The 25,865-nt window shown below is 43.5% G+C and overlaps 2 protein-coding genes across 6 annotated transcripts in view; one reads left to right on the plus strand and one right to left on the minus strand.

Moving 5' to 3' along the window:
• Positions 1-10,858, plus strand: part of HEATR1 (HEAT repeat containing 1) — a 58,854-nt gene extending 47,996 nt beyond the window's left edge. Inside the window, exons 35-45 of the mRNA XM_011976384.1 lie at positions 461-601; positions 1,046-1,338; positions 2,221-2,371; positions 3,297-3,458; positions 3,625-3,759; positions 3,913-4,017; positions 4,104-4,272; positions 4,813-4,967; positions 5,845-6,003; positions 7,770-7,878; positions 8,885-10,858. Of these exons, the coding sequence (XP_011831774.1) occupies positions 461-601; positions 1,046-1,338; positions 2,221-2,371; positions 3,297-3,458; positions 3,625-3,759; positions 3,913-4,017; positions 4,104-4,272; positions 4,813-4,967; positions 5,845-6,003; positions 7,770-7,878; positions 8,885-8,973 (1,668 nt within the window). The 3' untranslated portion in view covers positions 8,974-10,858. The remainder of the gene's footprint in view (positions 1-460; positions 602-1,045; positions 1,339-2,220; positions 2,372-3,296; positions 3,459-3,624; positions 3,760-3,912; positions 4,018-4,103; positions 4,273-4,812; positions 4,968-5,844; positions 6,004-7,769; positions 7,879-8,884) is intronic.
• The window catches only part of LGALS8 (lectin, galactoside-binding, soluble, 8), a 24,643-nt gene continuing 7,805 nt past the window's right edge, over positions 9,028-25,865 (minus strand). The window contains exons 4-12 of one of the 5 annotated variants that reach the window (XM_011976380.1): positions 22,582-22,670; positions 21,059-21,269; positions 19,530-19,649; positions 18,200-18,256; positions 17,122-17,148; positions 16,872-16,994; positions 16,266-16,354; positions 14,985-15,150; positions 9,028-11,866 (exon numbers count right to left, since the gene is read on the minus strand). In XM_011976380.1, coding sequence (XP_011831770.1) covers positions 11,717-11,866; positions 14,985-15,150; positions 16,266-16,354; positions 16,872-16,994; positions 17,122-17,148; positions 18,200-18,256; positions 19,530-19,649; positions 21,059-21,269; positions 22,582-22,670 — 1,032 coding nt within the window. In that variant the 3' untranslated portion in view covers positions 9,028-11,716. The remainder of the gene's footprint in view (positions 11,867-14,984; positions 15,151-16,265; positions 16,355-16,871; positions 16,995-17,121; positions 17,149-18,199; positions 18,257-19,529; positions 19,650-21,058; positions 21,270-22,581; positions 22,671-25,865) is intronic. The other 4 variants (XM_011976381.1, XM_011976379.1, XM_011976383.1 and 1 more) reach the window with 4 other exon arrangements.

Consider the following 25,865-nt stretch of genomic DNA (forward strand, 5'->3'; position numbering starts at 1 on the left):
TCAGATTTTTCTTAGAAAATAATCTCTTGATGACTAGAAATAAATTTGTCTGGAAAAAATTGTTTCCCTACCAGTTATGAGAATATGTGCCTCATATATTTTAAAAATTAAGTCATGTAATATATAATGTTCTACTTTATTCAAGTGGAATACAATAAAAATATGAAGTATGTTACATGCATATCACTGGCCTTGAAATTAGGATTGCTAATTCAAATCTAGCTAAATGGTTTGGCTTCATGCCTTTGACACTTCCTCCTGACATCAAGCTTTTGTTTTGTTTGATAATGTGTGGTTAGTAATGCCTACCTGAAAGGTTATTTTAAGAATTAAATAAGAAAATGTGTGTGAAAGTGCCTGGTGCCTGGAGGTGTGCAATGGACAGCCGTCTGTCTTAACTGAAGTTGATCCTTTTTTTATTTTTTTTTCTTATCATGTTAAATATAAAACTTCTCTTCAGGTCAATGCCTTGCTGCCCACAGAGACATTCATTCCTGTGATCAGAGGGCTGGTGGGCAATCGCCTGCCATCTGTTCGGCGGAAAGCGCTGGACCTTTTGAATAACAAGCTACAGCAGAATATATCCTGGAAGAAGACAATAGTGAGTGAAGACCCAGGACACACCCATTTACTTTGCTTTATCAAGGAGCTGCATTTAACTCCCTTCAGTTTCTCTAGTGGTACAATTTCACATTGAAGTGTATTATTATCTGAATATAATCCCATGACATGTTTTAAAATGTGATGTTAATTCTAATGGGAATACATGTGTGTTGTAAGAGCTCTTAGAATGAAATTTCAGCCTAGTGGAATTCTTCCTACACAGCTTTGTGGCTTTAGCCTTAGCATAATTCTAAGTCCCTTTTACTCCAAATTGTCTGCGTGAAAAACTGGTTAGAACATGCATTTTGCTTACCATGACTGTGTGACTCAGGACCCCCGAGTCTGATTTCCATTTGGACAGTCTCAAGCTGTGACAATGGGAAAAATGGACAAACATTTTTTGCAGCTTTAATGATTTGGGGATTCTGGCTGTCCCCTTCAGGTTACCCGTTTCCTAAAACTGGTTCCAGACCTTTTGGCCATTGTGCAGCGTAAGAAAAAGGAAGGGGAAGAAGAACAAGCAATCAACAGACAGACAGCATTGTATACCTTAAAGCTTTTATGCAAGAATTTTGGTGCAGCAAATCCAGATCCTTTTGTCCCAGTGCTGAGCACTGCTGTGAAACTGATTGCTCCAGAGAGAAAGGAGGAGAAGAATGTCTTGGGAAGCGCGCTGCTGTGCGTAGCAGAGGTGACCTCCACCCTGGAGGCGCTGGCCATCCCCCAGCTTCCCAGGTATGCGGCCGGAGACTTAAACAGGAGCTGTTACCGCCTGGCACACATTGAAAAATAACACCTTGGTGACTTTTTTCTTTTTCCTCTGAGTAGACGTTGCATAAAATTGGATTTGTTAAAGAATTGATCTTGCAGGGTGTGGTGGCTCAAGGCTGTGATCCCAGCACTTTGGGAGGCCAAGGCAGGGAGATCGTTTGAGCCCAGGAGTGTGATGCTATAGTAAGCTATGACTGCACCACTGCACTGTAGCCTGGGCAACAGAGTGAGACCCTGTCTCTTAAAAAAACAACAAAAATAATCTTCAAACGGAAAGACAGCCTTCCCATTTATCTTCAGATGCACTGCTTTGTGATGTTAATCGTCCCCCATTCTTCCTTCCTTTTGTCTAGCATAGTCAAAAAGCAGTGGGTGAAGGTTCTCGGCAGAGGGGCCCACCCAGTTAGGCAAGGCCAAAGCTGCGTTCTGTTGCCAAATGTGGAAGTTAGAAGCTCCTGGCTGTGGTAGTTCCTTACTGTACACAGCCAGTATGTTCCTTAACCTGTTAGAGCTTTACTGTCTATGAAACAGAGACAGTATCTACCTCATAGGATTTCTATAGGGCAGTGCTTGCAAGGAGTTTTGCATAGTGCCTGAAACATAGTAAGTGTTCAGTTAATAGAAGCCATTGTTAATTTTTAAATTACGGTTGTGTCCGTACTGTTGGCACTGGGAGATCTCTTGTGCTTAGCCACATAAAATGTGTAGACAGCGCTTTTTAGGCTGTGAGGTAGATAGAGATATGAGGGAACAGGCAGTTTGTGTTTTTTTTCCGAATGCCTCTGCTGCATTCCCTAGCCTCTGTTTCTGCTTTCAGTTCCTCTAAAGCTCTTACTCCGTTTCTAGCCTGATGCCCTCGTTGCTGACAACAATGAAGAACACCAGCGAGCTGGTCTCCAGCGAGGTCTACCTGCTCAGTGCCTTGGCCGCCCTGCAGAAGGTTGTGGAGACTCTCCCGCACTTCATCAGCCCCTACCTGGAAGGCATTCTCTCCCAGGTAAGCCACGATGACCGCGACACGCTACACGGGGTGGCTGGGGCAAGTAAAAGATCACAGATTTCATGATTGTTTTTTCTTTAAGGGTTAGTTTCTGTTTGACAGAAAGGAGTCTTATTTCTGAAGAGATGTGCTTGCTTTTATTAAATGTGGATTTTTTTCTCTTCCATTCTCCTTGCCGCTTAATCTTGAAATTGATATGGGGGTCACTTTTTAGTGAGGCGCTTCTCTTCTTTAATTGTGTGGAACATATTCTGGTTTTTTTTCTCTTCTGTGAGATATTTGGAGTTGGGCTGATAGAGCCGCATTTTATTACTTGTGGAAATTTGTGGGCCCTGTTTCTACTGTGAGAGGTTTAATCCGAAGGCATCTTGCAAAGCAGAATTTTTGTATTGCAGGTCAGCAGTTTCCTGTCAGCACGCTAGGGGCCAGTGGTATTTCTGATTGAAAATGCTCAAGAATGTTGAGCCCTGGCTGTTCCATTGTGTTGATCGTTTGCCATTTACAAGGTTAGGAGCCTTCATTACCATGGGCAAATGATTAAACCGGTTCACATACACCACAGCCAGGGCTTACAAGTACCTTCTCAGCCTGTGCTCTGAGGAGCTTTCTTGGTTTTTTAGCAACTTGACTCTTGCCATGGTCTCTTGCATTCCTGTCCTCTAACAAAATCATCTGTCTGGGTGCTCTGTGTGCGTCTGCCTCTACCACTGGCCTTTGTCCCTGATCGCAAGTTGGGCAAGAGGTGTCTGCCCAGTTTTATCCACTGACGTTTAGGGCTGGCTTTAAAAGGAACACTGAGTGTAGTTAAAAGGTGCTAACCATTTTCCAAACACTAGTGCGTCATCATGAAGCCTTTGTCTAAGTGTATGTTTGTCAGTGAGGATCTGCAATGGCCCTGATCACTTTTTTTATATTCCTGTAGGTGATTCACTTGGAGAAAATCACTAGTGAAGTGGGTTCTGCCTCCTCACAGGCTAATATCCGTCTCACATCTCTGAAAAAGACACTGGCTACCACACTCGCACCCCGAGTCCTGTTGCCCGCCATCAGAAAAACTTACAAGCAGATTGAGAAGAACTGGAAGGTTAGATCATATTGGGTATTAAGACTTTGGAGAAGGGAGAGGTGGTACTGAAATGTGTAAACTTTGACTTAAAGAAGAATATGTTTATTTAATTTTGAAAAATGCACATTGCTGAACTCTAGGAATCATTTGAAAATGGCACATCTCTTTACTGTGTTATTGGTAGAATCACATGGGTCCGTTTATGAGCATCTTGCAAGAGCATATTGGGGTGATGAAGAAGGAAGAGCTCACCTCCCATCAGTCTCAGCTGACCGCCTTTTTCCTGGAGGCCCTGGACTTCCGAGCCCAGCACTCTGAGGTAAGCTCAGGTTCACGCCTCCAAATCCTAAAGTTGTTACCCACCTGTTGAAGAGTCCAAGGACAATCTGTCTAGCTGTGTAACAGTGGTACTTGCCAACATAATTTACAGTTAGATATCAGCACTCTAATAAATGGGCTCTTCTGTTTTCAGAACGACCTGGAGGAAGTTGGAAGAACAGAAAATTGTATCATTGACTGTCTAGTAGCCATGGTTGTCAAGCTTTCCGAGGTCACATTCCGACCCCTGTTCTTCAAGGTGATGCTTTCTTCCTCTTCCTCCCCTTTGTGCTCAGATTTAAGTGACAAGATGTTGAAGAAACTAATACTATCTTATCCTTTTAGCTGTTTGATTGGGCTAAAACAGAAGATGCCCCAAAGGACAGGTTGTTGACATTTTACAACTTGGCAGATTGCATTGCTGAAAAGCTGAAAGGGCTTTTTACGCTGTTTGCCGGCCACTTAGTGAAGCCTTTTGCTGACACCTTGAACCAGGTGAACATCTCCAAAACAGGTGGGTAGTTGCTTCAGTTCAGTTGTCGCTCTGTGTGCCTTATACAAGGTACCAGTAAGACACAACCTAGTGCTCGGAGACAAGATTTTAAAAGTTCTTAAGTTCTAAGCTGAGGAGGGTGAATTTTTTACTTCATTGTTGTCAGACAGTGAAGTGTTGTTTTAGCATGATGAACAAATGTTATATGTCAGCTCACTTGGGAGAAAGGATAAAGTAAATGGCCATCGCTGTCAGTTACTGGAAGTAACTTTAAAACATAAAAATTAAGATTCGTTTATTCTCTGATGCTAATAAATGACCCACTTGACAGCTGAGGGAATTTAACTTGCCAAACCGAGTGTTAGCATCTTAACTCTAAAAGAAGGAATCATTCTTCGAGAGACCATCCTTTTTGTGTTCTACCTTCATCCTGATTATGATTTCTAGATAATTTTAGACTCTTCTGATTATGGTTATTTTAATAGTGATTTCAGTGTAAACATTGGAGGTTAAATGGTTAAGTTCAGTGTTTTTTCATTTTTACTCTTCTCACATCTACAGATGAAGCATTTTTTGACTCTGAAAATGACCCTGAAAAGTGCTGCTTGCTGTTGCAGTTTATTTTGAACTGTTTATACAAAATCTTCCTTTTTGATACCCAGCATTTTATAAGTAAAGAGAGAGCAGAAGCCTTGATGATGCCTCTGGTGGATCAGGTAACCGAACAGAACCATCTTTCGTTACTGAGGAAGCCATCACTGTTCCAGCTTGGAGGTTTTAGATCTGCTCGAATGACAGCATGTTAGGCTTTTTCCTTTGTAAGGTGGTTTTTTTTTTTTTGTCTTATTAAATGAAATTTTTTATTTGAAAATTGTTTTTTCAAAGATATAACTTCATTGTGGAATTTGAGTTTTTTGTTTTGTTGTTTTGTTTTTTTGAGACAGGACAGGGTATTGCTCTGTCACCCAGGCTGGAGTGCAGTATGCAATCTCAGCTCACTGCACCTCCACCTCCCGGGTTCAAGCAATTCTTGTGCTTCAGCCTCCTGAATGGCTGAGATTATAGGCGCCTGCCTCCATACTTGGCTAATTTTTGTATTTTTAGTAGGGATGGGGTTTTGCCGTGTTGGCCAGGCTGGTCTCGAACTCCTGACCTCAAGTGATCTGCCCACCTTGGCCTCCCAGAGTGCTGGGATTACAGGCGTGAACCATCGTGCCTGGCCCTGAGTTGTTTTTTGGGTTTTTTGTTTGTTTGTTTAACTGCTCAAAAGAAAGACATGATATAAGGTGTCATGGTTAACGTATTCATTTGTTTTAACTGGGCCTCATTGAGAACGCATCAGAGCATGGCTGCCCTCTGGAGGAAAGAGCTCCTCCAAGATGTTCTGCTGGAGAGAAAGGGGCGACGGTAAAGGGTATAAAACTCCATTTGAGTTCCAGAAGGCAATACATTTGCCCTAGATGGTATTAGAACAGTGCCTGGTTTTTGAACCTGCTCTATCATGAAAGATAGTAAAATATGTGTATGTTGGGTATTTTTTCAAACAGAAGAAAGAAATGAGATCTGTTGTTCAAAGTCTTTGTGTCTTCATAGCTGGAAAACAGGCTTGGGGGAGAAGAGAAATTCCAGGAACGGGTGACAAAGCAGCTGATACCGTGCATCGCTCAGTTTTCGGTGGCCATGGCGGATGACTCTCTTTGGAAACCACTGAACTACCAGATTCTGCTAAAGACCAGAGATGCCTCGCCTAAGGTTAGGAACTGGGTGACAAGTACTGACACTGCATCTTTTCACTGTATGGCCTAAACAGCCTGCAGGTGGTCACAGATGCAGGCCCCTGGTAAACCGGCGGGGAAGAACATTGCTATTTGTCGTCCAGTACTAGAGGTCCGGTCTTTTGTATTAGGCAGAAATTTGTGCCTAAGAAAATTTTGGTTTTTACTTACAGGCTATTTGTAAAGAATAGCAATGCCCTTATCCCCACCCCCATGGTGCATTGGGCAGAAGTACTAAAATACTTTCTAAATACTTTTAAATAACAAAGACTTGAAGTAATTCCTTGTTTTTTAAGTGCCATTGAAATGTCATTGTGCTCCAGAGAGAGATGCATTGAATTTGTCCACAGAATAGTCTTTTGAGTTAGCGCAATACCTTCTGTTGTTTATAGATACTAAGTTTATGATCTTGTTGAGTAAGTGGTGGCAGTGGAAATAAAACATGGGTGGGTAGGTTGAGTGTAAGTCAAAATTCCACACCCAAGTGTCACAAATTTCAAACTTTTCGCAATAAGTCGCCATTTCTCAAACTAATGACTGTATTAGAACCTTACTGGATATAACAGCCCAAAGCAGAATTTTATTAAGATTTATTAGTTCAAATTCTTTATTAGGATATGCTAACAATGAGACTGTTTTCATGAACCCCCACATTTTAAACCATAGGTTTTTATACAAGTAGCAGTGTCAAATTTATTGTAATATTTTACTTTGATTGCACAAATCAAGGAAATCCTGATTGAATCTAGGTAGTTACAACTGGTTTTTTAATAATTCACTTTGTAGTATCCAGATATTCTTTAAAATATCCAAAATTAGATGACCAGTAGGACTTTTGTTTCAAAAGCTAACAATACCCAACTACTGCTTGCTTTCCTTATCATAGACAAGGCATGTGAGGAACACCCAGACATTTTTAAAGCCCCAAAACTAGGGTATCGTGACACAGAATGTTTTTTATTCAGTGCTGAGATAGGCACTTTCCCCAAGCGAGTGTCCTGGCCCCTCATACAACTATGGTGGTGACCACAGTCAGGGGCTATGGGTGGGGAGACCCACCAGAGGCGGCTAGAGGCACTGTATTGGCAGCCTGGTGGGCTGGCGAGCTCCAGTGAAATAAAATTTGCAACAGACTTGAGTTTGCATGAGGCATTTTATTTTATTGGTTTTTTTTTTTCAAAGGAAGAGATTATAAAAAGACATTTCACATTAAAGATTTGCAGTCGTGGGACACGGTTTGGAATACACTGATTTATAAGGTTATGCATATTACAAATAGCTCCCAAATGGTTAAACTGGTATTCTAAGATGAAAGCTGAATGAGGTGAATAAATGCATGTGAACTGATGTTTAGTTTAGAAAGTTAGAGCTTGTGGCCGGGCGCGGTGGCTACTTTGGGAGGCCGAGACGGGTGGATCACGAGGTCAGGAGATCAAGACCATCCTGGCGAACACGGTGAAACCCCGTCTCTACTAAAAAAATACAAAAAACTAGCCGGGCGAGATGGCGGGCGCCTGTAGTCCCAGCTACTCGGGAGGCTGAGGCAGGAGAATGGCGTGAACCCGGGAGGTGGAGCTTGCAGTGAGCTGAGATCTGGCCACTGCACTCCAGCCTGGGCGGCAGAGCGAGACTCTGTCTCAAAAAAAAAAAAAAAAAAAGAAAGAGCTTGTCTCAAGTCAGTACAGCTCTTAAGATAATACAGTAACACTACCTTTTATTTCTTTGCTCTTTTATCCCTTTCAGGTTCGATTTGCTGCTTTGATTACTGTGTTAGCACTGGCTGAAAAACTAAAGGAGAATTATATTGTCTTGCTACCAGAATCCATTCCTTTCTTAGCAGAGTTGATGGAAGGTAATTCCCAAACTATTCCCAACTATTAAACAATTAAGGAATAATTCAGTAAAATTCTGTGAAAATGTGCCCAATGATAATGCAGATTTGGATATAACATGACTAGCAGTTGATCCAGTCCTCATACAGGCGGCTCCAGTCTCAAATACAGGCAGGCTCGAGCTCCTGTTTTGAATTGGGTGGAGGGAGCGAGTTGTGAAGTGACCACCTCGTGATCATTTGAGAGTTCGTTTACAGTGTGATCTTCACTGTCTTTACTTTTGTGGTGTTTTGTGATCATACAAGCAGATTACAGTAGTGTTTTTAATTAACCTCATACATTTATATGATTGAAGTTTTGGTCCCCAGATGGGAGGTTGTTTAATGGAAAGGCCTAGTGGCATTAAGGATGCAGTAGGATGTCCACTTTTAGCAGCAAGCGACTTTCCTTCACTACTCCATGTTAGGTGCTTTACATGGATTATTTCACTTAAAAATCACATTTTATCTCTGTTTTACAAAGGAAGAAACTAGAGGCTTAAATGGTTTCAATTATTTGACAAAGATCACAAGCTCGTGAGTGTGACATGGGGAGCTATGACAGTTCTAGAACATAGTCTTAGGCCCAGGAAATACCAGTAAATGTTATTAAGGGAGGGATGGTGGAGCAAGTAGATCAGTACTGAACTGATTCACTGCTTATCTAAGCTAAAAAAGTACATTCTCCTTTGTTTCTTAGCTCCTGGAGGGGGGAAGTGTGAGCTACTAAAGGGGTGGCATCCCTAGGAAGTTTGAGTTTTTGGGGTTCTTATTCAGCTTCCAGGGCAAGCCTGTGGGCAGGGAATGAAGGCAGAAGGAGCAGTGTGGAGGGAGGGGGTCCGTGGCACCCCCTGCTTTGTTAATGTGCTTCTTTTCACTCTTGATTGAACGATTGCCAGAGAATGCAAGACATTAAGATTCAACTAATGAGAACTGAGGCAGGCGGACGAACTCAGATTTTAATTTTGATGATTTTTTTTTTTTTTAGATGAATGTGAAGAAGTAGAACATCAGTGCCAAAAGACTATTCAGCAACTGGAAACTGTCCTGGGAGAGCCGCTCCAGAGCTATTTCTAAGACTTTCTGTGGTGTTTCATACTCTACTCAGAGTTCTGATTTTTCGTATTTTTATTTTTGGGTGTTGGGTGCCATGTTACTTTTGGTGCCTTAATACACCTACGTGGTACTTAACAAATGTTTGATCACTTCTTTACAAAACTCTCACCTGGTTTATGCTGCCACATAAGCCTCTCCTGCCTGTTGTACAGAGCTGCGGAAAGAGCAAATGACACGGCATTTTTATACAGACTGATGTGTGTGTAAACATTTCTTATTCTCTTCCTGATTGATGGTAATAATATCAGACCTGTTTACTTTTAGCACCCAAAGCAGACGCCTCATTTGCACTGTAAGCCTTAACTCTTCTGTACAGCAGTGTCTTATATACATGGTATCTGTGTTGCAGATTTCACTCCAAGTTGCTCTCTACTTCAAGAAAATGAAGTTATTTAGCAATCAACAGAAATACTTTTGACCATAAAGCCTACTTTTCATTTTGGGTAGGCGAACTTCAGCCTTCATTTCTTGTGCCTATAAAGAGAAGTGGTTCTGGAATGCTTTTTTTTTTTTAACCCAGAAGTGTGACTGTCACCTTTATCCTTTATTCTTCTGGGAAACAGGGGAGATGGAGGCAATACGCTGCTTCTAAAGCAGCTCACACCTGGCTGCTCACACAGAGGGCCCAGAAACACTGGGTGGCACGAGGAAGCTCCTCCCGGATTAAGAATGAACCCAATTCCATTGGTGGTTAACTAAGAATTACTTGTCTAAGACAGTAAGTATCAGTAGATTTTTTTCAGTGCTTTCAAGTGCCCTAATCTCTAGTACTGGGTCATGGTGAAGTTGGAAAGTGAGGGCTTAAATGAAATTAAATCTGCCCCCTTTTTAAAGGCATCAAGAACAATCCCATAGAATGTTCGCATTGAGTTTAAAAGCCTTTGAAACTAATATAGAAGTTTAATGCAGAAATGTGGCAAGCAAAAGGTCAACTTGCAGTTTAGAGACAGAGCTTGCTTGTATAGAATTGCATATTTCTAAGAAATGTCTCAATAAAATTCATTAATAAATACTAATAGCTTTTTAAATTTTTTACTCCATATAAAATGAAAATGAACTTAAGACTTATAAGGAATGATGTGAGTGGGCTATTTTTTTCCCAAATGCCTCACAGTCTCCAAAGCTCGGTTAAGCACCTTGATGGTCTTTATGAAGAAAAATAACTGGAGGAGTCTTCTTGTCTTCTACAGCTTTCCCTGTGGCACCCCCCCCACCCCCAACCAGTGTCTTTGAGCTTGGTGAGACTCTGCATAAATTAACATGAAAAGCTGAAAAAGAATTAAGGGCTAGCAATTTCTACACTGAGTACTTTTTAAAAAATAAGATTGACAATGGTATTCTTTTCAATATATGGATAGAAATAATATCTAACTGAAATCTGTTCTGAAAATATTCCTAAATCCTGGCAGAGTTCTGCCCCAGTTTAATGTGATAAAATGATCCTCACTGAGCGAACTTTTTTCCCTCCCGACTCTCAAACCTTTGGAATTTCCTGAAACAAGATCTGACCTGTAAAGATCCCATATACATGGAACTTCTGCCAACTCCCCTCAAATAATAGAAAAATTACAGAAATGCAACAATTTAACTTGCTGATACAGGTTTGATTTTAATCACTTAAAGCAGAAGAGTGCTTTGATCTCAGTTGCTAATGATGATGGACTAATCTTAAGAACAGAGGCCTTGAGTGGTGATTTGCATGGGAACAAAACAGATGTTTGCATTACCTCTGCCTGCTTTGTGGGTCTCTTAGTTGGTGTACACTTTCTGATACTGCCTGCCTTATGACTCCCTGAAGTCTAATCCTGACCTTACTTTGTTGCCCATAAATACCTTTCAAATTGAATGCATCTTGCCTCTTCCTTAAGCTTTCTGTAGGAGTCTGTGTAGACTCGGATTCGCCCTAAGTTCAAATACACAGAAATCAGCTGTCTTGGGCTTGGCATCAGGTTAATTTCAGCACCATTTCCTTGTTCTGCTTTGTTTTTTTTGCCTTAATTTCTGTGCTGTGCTCAGATGTCGTGCTAATTATTTGGTAAAGCTTGCAGCTAATAGAGCCACATGTTTATTGTGATAAAGAAAATGATGTAAGTCAACATCAGTCCTCCCAATGATGGGATATGATAGCGCACTGGTTATGAGCGTGATCACCGGGGAAGGAGGTGTGTCTTCGATAAATTAGTGTCTTTGGGTGATTTAACAGCTGCATAACTAATCCCAGAGGACCCCTTAGAGTTGATATAATGCCTGTAGAAAAAGCAGTGCACAGCGATAGAGCACAGAAGAGTCGAAGCTCAAGAGAACAGGGAACATACTGGTCTGTTTGACCACTAAGTGTATATGCCAGCTCCTTGCACAGTTTTGCCAAAAAAAAAAATCTGTGCTCAATACATGTTAGCTACTGTATTCTAGTAGGTACTCCATAAATACTTGTTGAATGGGATTCTTGAAGAGTCAGCCAAAGTAGGAGAGATGGCAGAGTGGCTTTAACTGGTTGTAAGTGTTGCTGCCCCCAGTTTCCCCATTCAGTGCTAGACACTGCCATACTTCATGGCAAGGACTGAGAACACCCAGCAGGACCGAAGGGCACACAAGCTCATTTTAACAATATAAACAATAGAATGACAGTGAGATGCGATTTGGCAAGGCCAGTATCACAGAAGCCATTCTGTATTTCGGTTTTTGTAGCAGCTGTGCAGGTAGGCTACCAGCTCCTTACTTCCACTAAGTGGATGTCTCCATTAATTTCCAGCGTGTCAATACTGCTGAGCTCTTTAAATCTGTGTTTGTACTCCAGGCTGTGTACGCCATTTACTGCAACCTTGAATTCTCTAACATCACAATAAATTATCATCTGAAAGGAAAGGAAACATGCCATTAGTGGTTCCCCTTAGTTTAAAATTTTGTGTGTGTTACACACTAACAGGGTGTCAGAATAAACCATTTGATTTCTTTATACGTAGAAAAATCCTAGCCTGCTGCTGCTGACTTCCTTCTGTGACTTCCAAGACCCTAATCTAACGAAAGTGTCCCTGGTGGTGGCACTGTCTGCCTCATCCCACCCAGGGAAGTGACCTGGATGTGTTTGGAGCCTCACACCATCCCCAGGGCCTGCGGCCTTCCTTTCCTCAACAGCCCCTCCCTCGGCCGCATCCTGCCCCTTGCTCCTGGAAAGCTGGAGTGCTGCCCCTCCTCACTGATGCTGGGGACTCTCCTAAAGCAGGAAAACTCCTAATGTGGTCGCTCTAGCTCACTGAGATGCTGTTTCCAGCTAGTAGCCTGGAACCAAGGGACTTGGATCCTGTCTTTTCTGCCTCAAACGCTAGGATCGTGAACAAGCCAGACAATTAATACGAAGTTTCAGCAGCTTAAGGCACTTGCTAGGGTTTTTACAGCTGCTTGGTGATCCTGATTCCATAAGCTCAGCACATCTTAGCCTCAGTGTGTTTGTCCAAAGCCATCAAAGCTGGGTATCCCATGCGTGCGAAGTGCTGTGCATTCCGGTAGATTCATTCAGATTCATCAGCAGTGTCTGCCCTTCACAGTCATCTGTGCCCAAAACTCAAACAATGAAAAACCAAAAAAACAACCAGCCTTTTACATCACCTTTACACCTCAACTTTACACTGCTGGCGCCACGCTGCTAGTGCCAGGCTGGGTTTCCACGCACACTGAGAAGGCCTCTGGGAGGCCCTGCACTGAGCTCTCCCTGTGCTCCTGGCCCCCCATGAAGGCTTCAGAAGAAGGAGGGGCAGCTCAGCCTTGCTGCCAACCCGGCCCCACCCCCAGAGGCCAGAATGAAGCACAAAACCTGAATCTGCAAAGCGGCAAGTTGAGGGTTTTCGTTCTTTTGACAGGAGCCGTGGAAAGGGCTGCCAAGGAAAATCAGGAGGGAGGAAGTTTCAGCTCAAGTCCTGCACTCTGATAACAGAGCTGGCCAATGAAGCTTCTGTGGCTACAGAGGATTGGGGAAATAGATGTAACCTGAGATTCTGTCCCCACAAGAATGGTGGAAATCCCAGTTCCAACCAGGTAGAAGGGACCTTGGATATATTTAACAAAATCTCAAGAAAACACAAAACACACAGCCTCATGCTATCGCTCAGAAGGAAAACCAAGTTGGCAGCAGAGGGAGTCAATTAGTCACCTGTACTGTATCAGAGCAAGTACAAAGCCAGTGAATTACAAGCAAGTGGCAAAGAAATGACATGCCTCTGGGTGAGCAGACTACTGCAAATGCAAAGAAGGCACATCCTTTGCAAGACCCCCAGCCTAGAAGAAAACAGAACAACAGAATCCCTCACAACCATCTGATACTGCCGAACAGCTGGGAAGAACATGGATTCCATCCAGAGGAAGAGCCCACGGATGAAATTACAATACTGAATGAGATTGTTTTTAAAACACTGTAGATACAACTAAAGTGTGTTTGAAACAGCAAGAAGATTTAAAATGACAGTAATGGTATAATGGAAAGACCTGAGATAATCTCAGTGCAAGCGTAGCTAAAAGGCAAGAGATGGAAGCCCCTGGAAAGGACCTGTCAGTACAGAAAATCGTCAACAGTGATCAACATGAGGATAATTACTGTTCCTGAATTAGAAAATTAAATGGAAAAGATGATTGTTCAAAAGCATACAACATCCATCTATTCATTCCTTCAGCCAGCCATGCTTTTCACTGTCTCTGCAAAAAAAAATTGCCTGGAATATGGTTCATCTAAATCCTAATGGTACAATTTGAATTACGAAGTTGGAGATATTTTCATCTTAGTATCTTTCAGCATTACTTGAATGTATCATTATTGTCCTTTTTTATATTAATATAGTAAATCCAAACTTGGGGCCGAGATAGGTCCAAAACAAGTTACATCATTGGTTTCCTGTCACCCACCACAAGGCTCAACTTCCTTCTAGAGCGCTCACCTCTGTTTCCCTCCAGCGAACCCCACATCACCCTTTACGCCTTGACTCTTGCCAAGCCAGCAACCCTGTGCTGCCCTTCCCACTCTAAGGACTTGTTCAGATCAAGCCCTAAATCTAGAAAAGCCAACCTTCAGCCTTCCACATCCTTCCCAGCTTTCTGAATTCCAAACCAATATCCACAATTTCCAGGGAACCCTCCATGATTAGCTCACATCTGTCTACGCTCCACATACCAGGGCGCTGCATTAGACTGGAACTTAGGAATAAATAATGCATGTCACATTGCTATCTATTCCGCCTGATACTCATGCTTTTAGTAACGGGTTTTGATGAGTCCTCAAGAACCCACATGGTCCAGAGGATGTGGCAGTTTAAAATGCTGTAGAATTATAACCTAAACCAATGACCCTAAGTGACTGTGTGAGGCAGTGGCACCTGAGCTGGTGAGTGAGGCTGGCCAACCACCTGGCATCCGCATCGCAAGGAGACGATTCTCTGCTCAGCATCCCAAAAACATATTTTGGGAAAGGTATGTGTTACAATAGTCACCTATTTGGGGACTCGGGACTACATGCCTTTTAGTTCCAAGGGACTGATGTATTTTTCCTTGAATACATACAAACAAGACTAACTCCTTAGGAGAAAGGACTGCCACCTGAAACCATCTACCCTGATGGGAGGTGATGGCCAGTGCAAGCAAGCAGTTTTAGGGTCTCCACGTCCTCATGTCCGCTTCTGCAATTAAATGTGTGACTCCAGTCCTGAGACAAGCTTCCTGGTTACATTCCTATCAATATGGGGCTACACAGGAATTTTAATATGATGACAAATGTCAATTCCAGTGCACATAATTTGACACTCTACTGGCTTCGCTATTTATACTGATTGCCCACATTATAAAATGGGGCAAATTACAATCTCCAAGTAAACAAAAAACATACACGACCTCCACATACTGAGTTAGGACTTGATTTAAATGGACCACTTATCCCACTCCTGCTCCCAGGATGCTTGGTGCTGTCCCATTTTCAAAACCTGTAACCTCACCTCAAAGTACATCCCAGGACTAAATGGGAAAGAGGTAATATTTCTCTCTTCTTCTCCCCAGGACTCCTGAAGAAAAGAATTTCTTATAAATGCTTTAATATTCAGGCGTGGGTTCAAGTGTAGAGCGATATCCTTTGATTTTCCTGCTAGTAGGTCAACATTAAAGCTTTTGAGAAAGGAAAAAAAAAACAAAAAACAACAAACCTTAATTAACCAAGTAGGACAGAGTAGTGGCAGTTTCAGCAATGTTAATGGCCAGGCTTGAACTATGACCCTAACTCTGTGAAACATGTGTCCACATGGACATGGGAATGCAGATGAAGTTGAAATTTTAAACTCAGTATTCCACTAATTTGTTACTTGTAAAATAAAAAAAAAAATTTTAAACCCTTTAAAATGAGCGTTGAGGCTGAGATGTGGCTGGACAGAAATTGAAGGTTTAACGCCAGTTAAACCAAATGACTACTTCAGGCCACAGGAGCCTGGGATCCTCTCAAGCAGGTATTCTCTTTTCATCATCTACCCGTGTTCCTTCCTTCTTGAAAGTATGCCACTTTCTAGGAAACAGCTCTAATTTCAAGCTTTCAGAAGGCTGGACATCTCTGGAAAAAGTTGTTAAAGCAGAAATTTTCTAAATCACATGACAATAGGGGCCCTAAAAAATGTTGCCTGGGCCGGACGCGGTGGCTTATACCTGTAATCCCAGCACTTTGGGAGGCCAAAGTGGGCGGATCACTTGAGGTCAGGCGTTCGAGATCAGCCTGGCCAACATGGTGAAACCCTGTCTCTACTAAAAATACAAAAATTCAAAAACTAGCTGGGCGTGTTGGTGCGCCTGTAATCCCAGGTACTCCAGAGGCTGAGGTAGGAGAATCGCTTGAACACCCAGGGGGCGGAGGTTGTGGTGTGCTGGGATTGCGACACTGCACTCCAGTCTGGATGACACAGTGAGGCTCGATCTCAAAAAAAAAAAAGAAAAAACAATGTTGCCTGATCTTACGGGGCTGCCCTGGAGTTCTCCAAGGCAAGGGTAGGCCTCGTGGACAAAAATGCTACTCTCTCGTCTGGCAGAAAAAGGTGACGTCAGAACACTGGGCTTTAGTCTTGGCTCTGCCGCCAACTAGCTGTTAGCAATCTAACCTCCTCCTGCTTGAATCATCTCACCTTGGAAATGAAGATTCTGACACTAGCCCTAATTCTAGCTCAAAAGACCGCTCACGGGTGGAAGGCGTAACAGGCACGGAGGTATCTGCACTGTGACTGCTACCCAAGGATACTGACCTTTTGGCATTTGTATTCACTTCTCCTTTAACGACGACAGTTCGTCCAGGGCCCATGGGGGTGTTCAACCTTGCAGCAAATGGCAGGCTCTGAAAAGAAGCCACAGTTAGGACAAAGAGGTCTGCAGAAAGTGATCTCCAGGGAAAACTCGTGTCCAAAGAACACTAGAGAATGTTTCAGAGCCATGACCCTGTAAATCCCAGGAGGGGAGATAGTCTGCCTTGGTCCCAGCTGGGTCCCCTGCAGCAGCACTGTCCCCGGCTTGAGGCACTCACACACTGATTTATTTTAGACGATGAAATGAGTGACAGGGTGGGACCCGATGCCCTCTGTATGAGTGAAACACCCCAGGAAGGCCCCCTGTGCCTGGGGTCTGAGGCAGCACTGTGTTCTGCTTGCAGGGGAAGCAGCCAAGCTGGGAGGCGCTGAGGAAATACACAGGAATGGCTCAGAGGCAGGCCTGGTTGATGCTCGAATCTGTCCAGGGACAGCACACAAATGCAGAGGGGGCTGCTTCGGGCTTCTACTGTGGATACAGGTTACTTGTAACAGCTCATTACAACTTAATTTTTATATAGAGTTAAGAAAATTGGGGGCTCTTCAAACCTTTGACACATAGTTCATAGGTGGTATTTTGGTGCAAGTCAAACTGTGATTGACAGTCGAATCTTTGCTCTTGGTGTAGACAGTTCTGGGTACGATTTTAGAAATGTCTCCTCTATTACTAGGCTGTAGGGAAACAGTTCTACAGTAAGGAATGGAATGAATGAAGCTGCCCTCCAAGGTTTAAACTGTTCATTTTCTATGCAATTTTATAAAATATTCCACATGAAATAACCCAGGCAAAAATACTCACAAGCTGGGGCGTGCCAGACTTTGGAACCTATTGGAAAAGAAACAAAACACAAGAACGTGAGAAGGGGAAGAATTATAGTTTATAATATGAAGCCTTGGTTGTGCTGAGCTGAGCCTGGCCGGAGCCGGGGACGTCCCTGCTCCACTCTGGTGTGACCTCCAGGCAGCTGGTGCTTTATGATGGGATGGGATGGCGTTGTGAAGGGCTACACAGGTTGAGAAGACAGTCTGATATCCCTGTTCATCTGAGTCCTTTATCCTCCACCATAAATTAATAATTTTTCATAGAACTATATGAAATTTTTTTTAAGAGATAGGGTCTTATTCTGTCACCCACAGTGGGGTGCAGTGGCTCAATCATGGCTCACTGCAGCCTCAACCTCCTGGGCTCAAGTCATCCTCCTACCTCAGCCTCCCAAAGCTGGGATCACTGTCATGCGCCACCATGCCTGGATAATTTAATTTTTTGCAGAGATGGGGTTCTCCCTATGTGGCCCAGGCTGATCTCAAACTCCTAGGCTCAAGCAATCCTCCACCTCAGCCTCCCAAAGTGCTGGGATTACAGGCCTGAGCCACCACATTTACCCAGGACTACATGAACTTCAAACGTGTCTTAGTTGTCCTTTCCAAGGTGCCCCCAGAATGCTGAGATTCTATTCTGTCTGTGAGTTGTGAACGTGCCAGTCAGTAAGACCTCACTTTCTCCATTAATAATGGCGTGTTTTTACATTGCAGTGATTCTCCCAGGGGTTGAAGATGCACATGGAAGTTCATTTGCCAGTGCACTGGCTGATGTTCAATATTCAGAAATACCCCAGAACAGTACTATTCAGCAGTTAAGAGTGAGAGAGTTCTTTTTACATAAGAACAGTGAGTGGCAGTTACATAAACTGACTGGTGAAGCGTCAGCAAAAACTTACTGACTGCCTGGCACCACAAGTATGTATCTCAATTTTCAAATGATTACTTGCGTTCTAAAAGCATAATTTTCAAAAACCCAGCCTTCTTGCCACTTCATTTATATGAGAGCTAAAACAACATTTTTGAACCAGTGGCTCATTAAAAGATTTAGTATTTACCTTTTCTCTACTTACCTCTGTCAGTTCCAGACCAGATGCTTGGGTACTCTGTAAATCCTGAGAAAATAAAGATTAATTTGTAACATCCAGTAGAAAATATTTTCTATATATAATCTGTTTGACATATCAAAAAATTATAAATGGTACTAAAAATATGCTTGAAAACTATGATCCAAAAATACACTTAACACTGGGGTCCTTTCCGGCCCCCATCAGATTGGCAAACATTACACAGAATAAGAGGTAATGTCAACAAGAAGGTGGGAAGATGGCGGCTGAGAATGCAAATTGTTTCTATCCTCGTGAAGAAGGGTGAGTTAGTATCTATCAAAATGTTCAATGCAAATACAGTCACGTGTTGCTTAACCAAGGGGGTACGTTCTTTTTTTTTTTTTTTTTTTTTAGACAGAGTCTGTCACCCAGGCTGGAGTACAGTGGCACGATCTTGGCTCACTGCAAGCTCCGCCTCCTGGGCTCACGCCATTCTCCTGCCTCAGCCTCCTGAGCAGCTGGGACTACAGGTGCCCGCTACCACGCCCGGCTAAATTTTTGTATTTTTCGTAGAGACAGGGTTTCACCATGTTAGCCAGGATGGTCTCGATCTCCTGACCTCGTGATCCGCCTGCCTCGGCCTCCCAAAGTGCTGGGATTACAGGTGTGAGCCACTGTGCCTGGCCGAAGGGGGTACGTTCTGAGAAATGTGTTCTTAGGTGATTTTGGTCATCGTGCGAACATCACAGAATATTACTTAACAACCTTAGATGGTACTGCCTACTACACACCTAGGCTGTAGGGTGTGGCCTGTTGCTCCTGGACAGTGAATCTGTACAGCATGCACTGTACTGAATTCTGTAGGCAACCAGAGCGGGATGGTAAGTATTTGTGCATATAAACTTATCTAAACATAGAAAAGGTACAGTAAAAATACAGTATGACAAGCTTATGGGACCACTGTTGTATATGCGGTTCATCATTGAACTGTCCTTATGCAACACATGACTGTGCTCTTTGACTCAGACACTCCCAGCCTAGGAAGCTCTCTTATGGAAATAGTCCATTTTACACCCATGCAAAGGCAACAGCCACTACCCAGCTAAAAACAATGTATGTTTTGCTAAAACCACACGAGATTTGAGATCCTACAGACAATGAAGTGCTGGCTGATAAAAACCCTTCTGCTAGTGTGAATAGTTCACTTCCAAAAAATTAATACTGCAATCAGGGACAGCCATCCTTTTTATGTCAATAGAAGTGTTATTTGAAGACTTTTTCTACCATCTCATCAAAAACCATCCTCATAAAAGACCCCAAGCTGTGGCAGGTCACTCACCGAGCTGAATCTGAAACCAATGGAGTGAATATTCACTTTGCCATAAATGCCCAGAGTGTCTATTTTCTCTGTGCCGATCCTGTGGCCATAGAGCAGAGTATGTTTTCCATTTACAGCCACCTAGGAAGATACAGAAGACAACCCCCCCCCAAAAAAGTTAATAAATTAACTTACTATCCAAATTTAAATGTTTCCTTGCATCCAGTTTTATACCCTTTCCCACAGGTCTCCACACACATCTGACCACATTGTAACCAAAAGCACCCAAAACACTAGCAGTGCTTCCGAACTTCGAGTTCCTGATCTGATTAAGCACCAGGAACTGTCTCTCCTCAGACAAACACACAGTCACAAATACAGGTGCGTGTGCCTGTGTGAGCCTCTGCATACATGTGAGACATCTGGGTTCGAAGGTCTCCTGGAAACCCAGGCACAGGTGCCCTGGAGGTTGTGAACCCAGGTTAAAGATCAAAATCTGTTGACTTTGCTAAATAAAACTAATATGGACAAGTTACTCAACATATTTAAGATTCGGTTTTCATATTCTGAAGTAGGAACAATCTCTACCTCAACAGACTACAGTAGCAAGATGACAAGAAAGTAGCTTCCGCAGGTCCTCAGCACTCTACGTTGCTCCTCCTCCCTCCCTCTCAAATGCCAGGTACCAGGTTAGGTTATAGGCAGAAAACGCAAGCAGCATACAATACAGTCTCTGACTCAAGGAGCTTCAAATCCCATTGTGGGGGCAAAATAAACACATCAAGCCAAAGCACAACTGTTAAAAAATGGTTAAAAAGAATGATACAGACACGGCTGGAAAGGCCAGAGAAGGGAGAGGTGAACGGAGTTTGGGAGATTCAGAAAGATTTTTGGGCGGGAGCGGTATCCTGAAGATCAGAAAGGATCTGCGCCAAAGACATGCGGGTCTGTTCTCACATTGGTACAAACCTCTACTCTGGGAAAGCTCCACAGGCCGGAGTGCCAGCCGGTGTAAGAGCCTCTAGGACCAAATTCAACCGTACACATACGCGCTAGGTATAAGACACTCCATGAAGCCAGAGATGGAAGTGACATCAAGGATTTCTAGGATCTCCTCTGGATCTAAACTCTCGATCCTACAGAACTATCTTGTGGCAAGACTTGAATTTATAAAACACTTCTGATTTCTATGCTAGGATTGCCCTTGTTAGCTCTTCGGATGGTGGCGGTTATATTATAACTTACCCTCCCATCATTAACATAATACTGTGTCAATTCAGAACTCAGCCCTGCTAGGAGAAACAGGATCTAATAAAAAGATCTGGTCACAATGGACCATATTTCTGCACGGCAACAACTGGCTGGAGAGTAGTGGTGCCACACCTCACATTTAGGTGCCTTCCTGGTCCTTTTATGGAGAAAAACTACAAAGCCAAACAAACCATGTCTCAGGTGTAGGAAATATAAGGCCGGGCTCACAAACGTGAAAAGCGCCCCTGTGCAGTCCCGCTCGCTCATGAGGACTCAACCCGGCCCTCTCCAAAACCTACCTGGAATTTGTCCTTCAGCACCATAATCACGATCTCAAAAGACTTCTCTCTTTTGAAAGGCGTGTCATAGGTGATCTCTTCCCGTCCCCATTTTTCTTTTATCAAAGTATTGCAAACAATGCAGCCGGCCCTTTTGAAACGAGGATTGAAATGAAAGGCCACGTCGGCGCGAGGTTTCACGCTGCTGCCATACTGCAGATCCACCTGGAATCTATGAGGGAAGACACAGGGGCGCCAAGAGCGCTCAGAAAGGAAAGCTCCCGCGAACGGCCCAGCAGGCACTAACTACACTCCAGGCCCAGTGACCGGACTGACGGATCCCCCCTCGTTCATTCACTATGAGGCCGAAAGAGCTGGCTGCCTAATCTTCTTTTCTGTCTCCCTCAGTAACACAGTCCCTGAGTTTGAAATGGGTCTGAATCTGCCCAGAATAAAAACCTACCTTTCCCAGCCTTCCTTGCAGCTAGGCCTGCCTGTGCAGCTAAAGCTCTGCTGATAAGATGGAAGTGAAGGGCTCAGGGAAGACTACTGGAAACTGCCTTCAAAGTCAGCAAGCACTTGCCTTTTGTCCATCTCTGCTTCCCCGCAAACACCATGTGCACCCATCCAGCTACCCAAAGCACAGAGGTGAGGGCTGGAAATCTAGCTGCCAAGGATAACGGGAAAAGGGACCTCACCTCACCCTCAAGCTAGCAGAGTGGTGAGCTGGAAGGAGTCTCCTTCTCTAACGACTTGAAGGAGTTGACTGAAAGGCCTGGGCTGTCTCCTTGAGACTTAATTTTCACATCTCACTTAAACCACTGCTCTTCAGGTGTTAGGTACACAGAGCCGAGCCCAACACTAACGATACCACAGCTTGCATCCAAAGCAAGTATTCAGTAAAACCATCTGAACTAGATCTTCTGTGATGCTGTGGGAATGTCAGACTACAACTAGACTATCCCTGTCATCTGACCACAATTCCTTTCCTTAATGACATACCTAATTTTTTTTTCTTTTTTTTTTTTTTTTTTTGTCACCCAGTCTGGAGTGCAGTGGCTTGATCACAGCTCACTGCAACCTCAAACTCCTGGGTTCAAGTGATCCTCCTACCTCAGCCCCCTGAGTAGCTGGAACTACAGGCGCACACCACTATGCCCAGTTAATTTTTTTTTAAATTTTTTTTTTTTTAACAGATGGGAGGGTCTCACTATGTTGCCCAGGCTGGTCTCGAACTCCTGGCCTCTAACAGTCCTCCTGCCTTGGCCTCCCAAAGTGCTGGAAAGGCATGTGTAAGTCACCACATCCAGCTGATAGTTCTAATTTTTTATACTGAAATCAGACTTACAGCAATGAAATAAATCCCAATAACCTTTATTTAGTCATTCATTCCACGCTCCTCAGCACCTTGGCCAGGGATGCTGACAAAAGCAAATTAGGCCTCAAAGTATCAAATGGTCTCTCCCACATTACTCTTTGTTATCGTTCCACAATCACAAAAAGACAGCTTATTCATGCTCCTTCCTTCAGCACAATGATTTTACCTGTCTGCATCACTAGGAACATGCCCACGTATTACAATCAAAGTTCCAGGATCCAACTGATCAGGAATGGTGCCAACATACGGGATTACCTAAGAAAAAAATTTTAACAAATGTACGTTACATAAACAACATTAATTTCTAAGTAATTACAATCCAAACTCATTATTGATAGAGAAAAACTACGTTTTTTAAGGCTGCACATAAATCTGCTCAGAATCCAGCATTTTCCAAGTCATCTTTCCTATTCAAACAGCTATAAAAAGGAACCGCATGGCCAGGATATTTGCAATAGCTGCAAACCACTATGTCTCTTTGGAAAGAGACACAAGATATGAAATATTATTCACAGTAGTTTGTATCTGGCTGAGAGTTTGTGAAGCAAAACTTCTGTTTAATATGATAATTATAATAGAAAAAAAAAAACAGTTGTTGCAATGCCATGTCTACTCATTCCTTTTCCCACTGTTCCACTGCTGATCCCAATAGAAAGTTCAAGGCCACACTAGGCCCAAAAGCCAATGCTGATGGAGACGATGACAAGCACTCACTGCCTCTGAAGGAAGCTCCAAGTTAAGCCACACCCCCACACCTGGGATGCCAGGGCCTGCTCTTCTCCGCTGGACTCCCAGACTGCAACCCAGACTGCAACCCAGACTGCAACCCAGACTGCAACCCAGACTGCAACCCAGACTGCACTGTGAGAAACCAGAGAACTGCATGATCATGAGGATGAGTGGGTGCCTGTGGGTCTTCAAGACACGGCATCCACCCGCCTTGGACCAGTCCAGTCTGCAGGCGTGGGCTCTTACAGTTGGCCCCACCCAGTATTCAGGTCTCAACCTGCACCGTCACTGCCCAGAACCCAGCCCTTTTCTTCTGGGACCTGCCACACTACCAGATCTTGTCATTCCCCTTCCCCAGAGATGACTACACTGTCCTCCCAGTCCACTGGCTGGGGACCTGTGCTGTGTGGCTGCCTCTCCTGCATCACAGCCATCTGCCTCCATCTGGAGCATCTGACCAGGATGCGCAGCCCACACACCGTTACGCCTCACACCAAGCTCACCCAAATTATGATGTGCACGGTAAAACCTACCCAAGGTACTTCTGATTGTCAAGAAATAAGAAATAAAATAAGACGGGCCACAGAAAAGTGATTATCAATTGGTGGCTCCTAAACTGAAATCGACTTCAGGCACAGCCTCCTCTGTGGAGCCCTCTTCAAGCTCCCTCGGCTGACTGAGGCAGCCCCTCTCAGAGGCTTCATGAGAGCGCTTTGGATTCTGTTTGTTTGCGTGTCGGTTTGCCTAGACTGTGGGCTGCAGGGGATAGGACTGGCTCATCACCTTTACCTCCCCAGGAGAGAGGTCCAGAGACGATCGGTAATTGCATAGTGAATGAACGAACTCTCACCTGTCTGAAAAGTGGGCTCTGGCAGGCCTCATACCTAAGAGGAGAGGCAACAAAGCAGCTGCTGAACTGCAAGCTGAGCCCAGAAGCTCCCTGTTGCCTTAGGCAATAAGATGAGAAATTACGGAAGCCAGTTATCTATTTGCTGTCATAGCAATTGCTAGGAGTAGGGTGGAAGGCCCATGACATCAGAGAACAAAAAATACAACAGAGAGTGTAGACTGGGGCTGCAGCTGCACATCAGGGTAGCGATTTTGTGTGTAGAGAATGGGGAAGGACCTACATCCCTACCTTGATCTTTTGGGTCACAGCTGGTTCCAAAAATATATAGCAGCATGTTTCATAGCGTTAATCTCTTAATAAAACGAGAGGTTTTTATAACTTCAAATTTCATGTTAAAATTATATTTATGCAAAATATTTAATAACAAATTTTAGTAATATAAGTGAGAAAGTAATCTATAAAGGCATATATAGTATGATTTCAACTAAATAAATGCAAGCATTAAAAAGAAAACCTTGCTAATTAATCACATCATATCCTGTATCAAAATACCCCATATACCCCATAAATAGATATACCTACTACATACTCAAAAAAATTCAAAATTAAAAAAAGAAAAACACTAAAGAAGTCAGCCAAAAATGATAACAATAGTTTTCATGGGGGAGGATGGGATTTTAATTTTTTTCTTTATATACTTTCTTACTTTGCAGATGTCTATGATAAGCATCGGTATTTTTATAACCACAAAAATATTTTTAATTATATGTTTAATTTTAGAGCTGGAAAGAGCTTTTTGAGACAAAACAATCTATTCCCATCACTTTTTTTTTTTTTTTTAAGACAGAGTCTCACTCTGTCCCCCAGGCTAGAGTGCAGTGGCATGATCTCAGCTCACTGCAACCTCCACCTCCCGGGTTCAAGCCATTCTCCTGCCTCAGCCTTCCAAGTAGCTGGGATGCCCAGCTAATTTTTTGTATTTTTAGTAGAGACGGGGTTTTGCCATGTTGCCGGGCTGGTCTCGAACTCCTGGGCTCAAAGTGATTCTCCCAAAGTGCTGGGGTTGCTTTGGGAGGTAATGAGCTGCTGGATGCAAGGCTCTCTATTAGGCAGACTGCAGCTAGAAAGAAGCGTAAGAGTCAGACACCCAGGAAACATAATTAGAGTGAAAATGTGATACTCTGTTTGGCTGTTGAAAACTGGTATCCCCTTCCATATCTGGAAAATCCCCTACCCTATGAACATTAGACCTCATCTAGACTGCAACAAGGTAAGAGCAGGGGACAAAACTGCCAATTAGAATTTCCAGCTCAGATTTTAAGTAAGAACCAGTGACAAGAAGCAGCCACAATGATGCAGTATTCACTCTGGCAAGGGGGCAGCAGCTGTATTTGGGGTTGGAGAAAGTTACATCCGGGGTCAGAGGCAGCTATATCCAGGGTCAGAGGGAGCTACATCTGGGGCCAGAGGGAACTACATCTGGGGCCAGAGGGAGCTACATCCAGGGTCAGAGGGGGCTACATCTGGGGTCAGAGACAGCAGTGGCATTGGTAAAGTAGCAGAGACACAGTACCATCTGTGTCCAGTGGTGACAACAGATGCCTCTTCATGGGAACGGTCCTATAGCATGCTTGTATATCTGTGGCTACCTATTCTCCAAGCCACACTATCATTTAGCAAATTCCTTTTCTGCTTAAAGCGTTGGCTTTTGTTGCTTGTAACTACAAACTCTGACCAATTCAACATCTTTAAAAAAAAAAAATGGGGTCCAGGCATGGTGGCTCACACCTATAATCCCAGCATTTTGGGAGGTGGCGGATCACTTGAGGTTGGGAGTTGAAGACCAGCCTGACCAACATGGAGAAACCCCG

The sequence above is a fragment of the Mandrillus leucophaeus genome, unplaced genomic scaffold (genome assembly GCF_000951045.1).
Source record: "Mandrillus leucophaeus isolate KB7577 unplaced genomic scaffold, Mleu.le_1.0 Scaffold165, whole genome shotgun sequence".
Taxonomy (NCBI): domain Eukaryota; kingdom Metazoa; phylum Chordata; class Mammalia; order Primates; family Cercopithecidae; genus Mandrillus; species Mandrillus leucophaeus.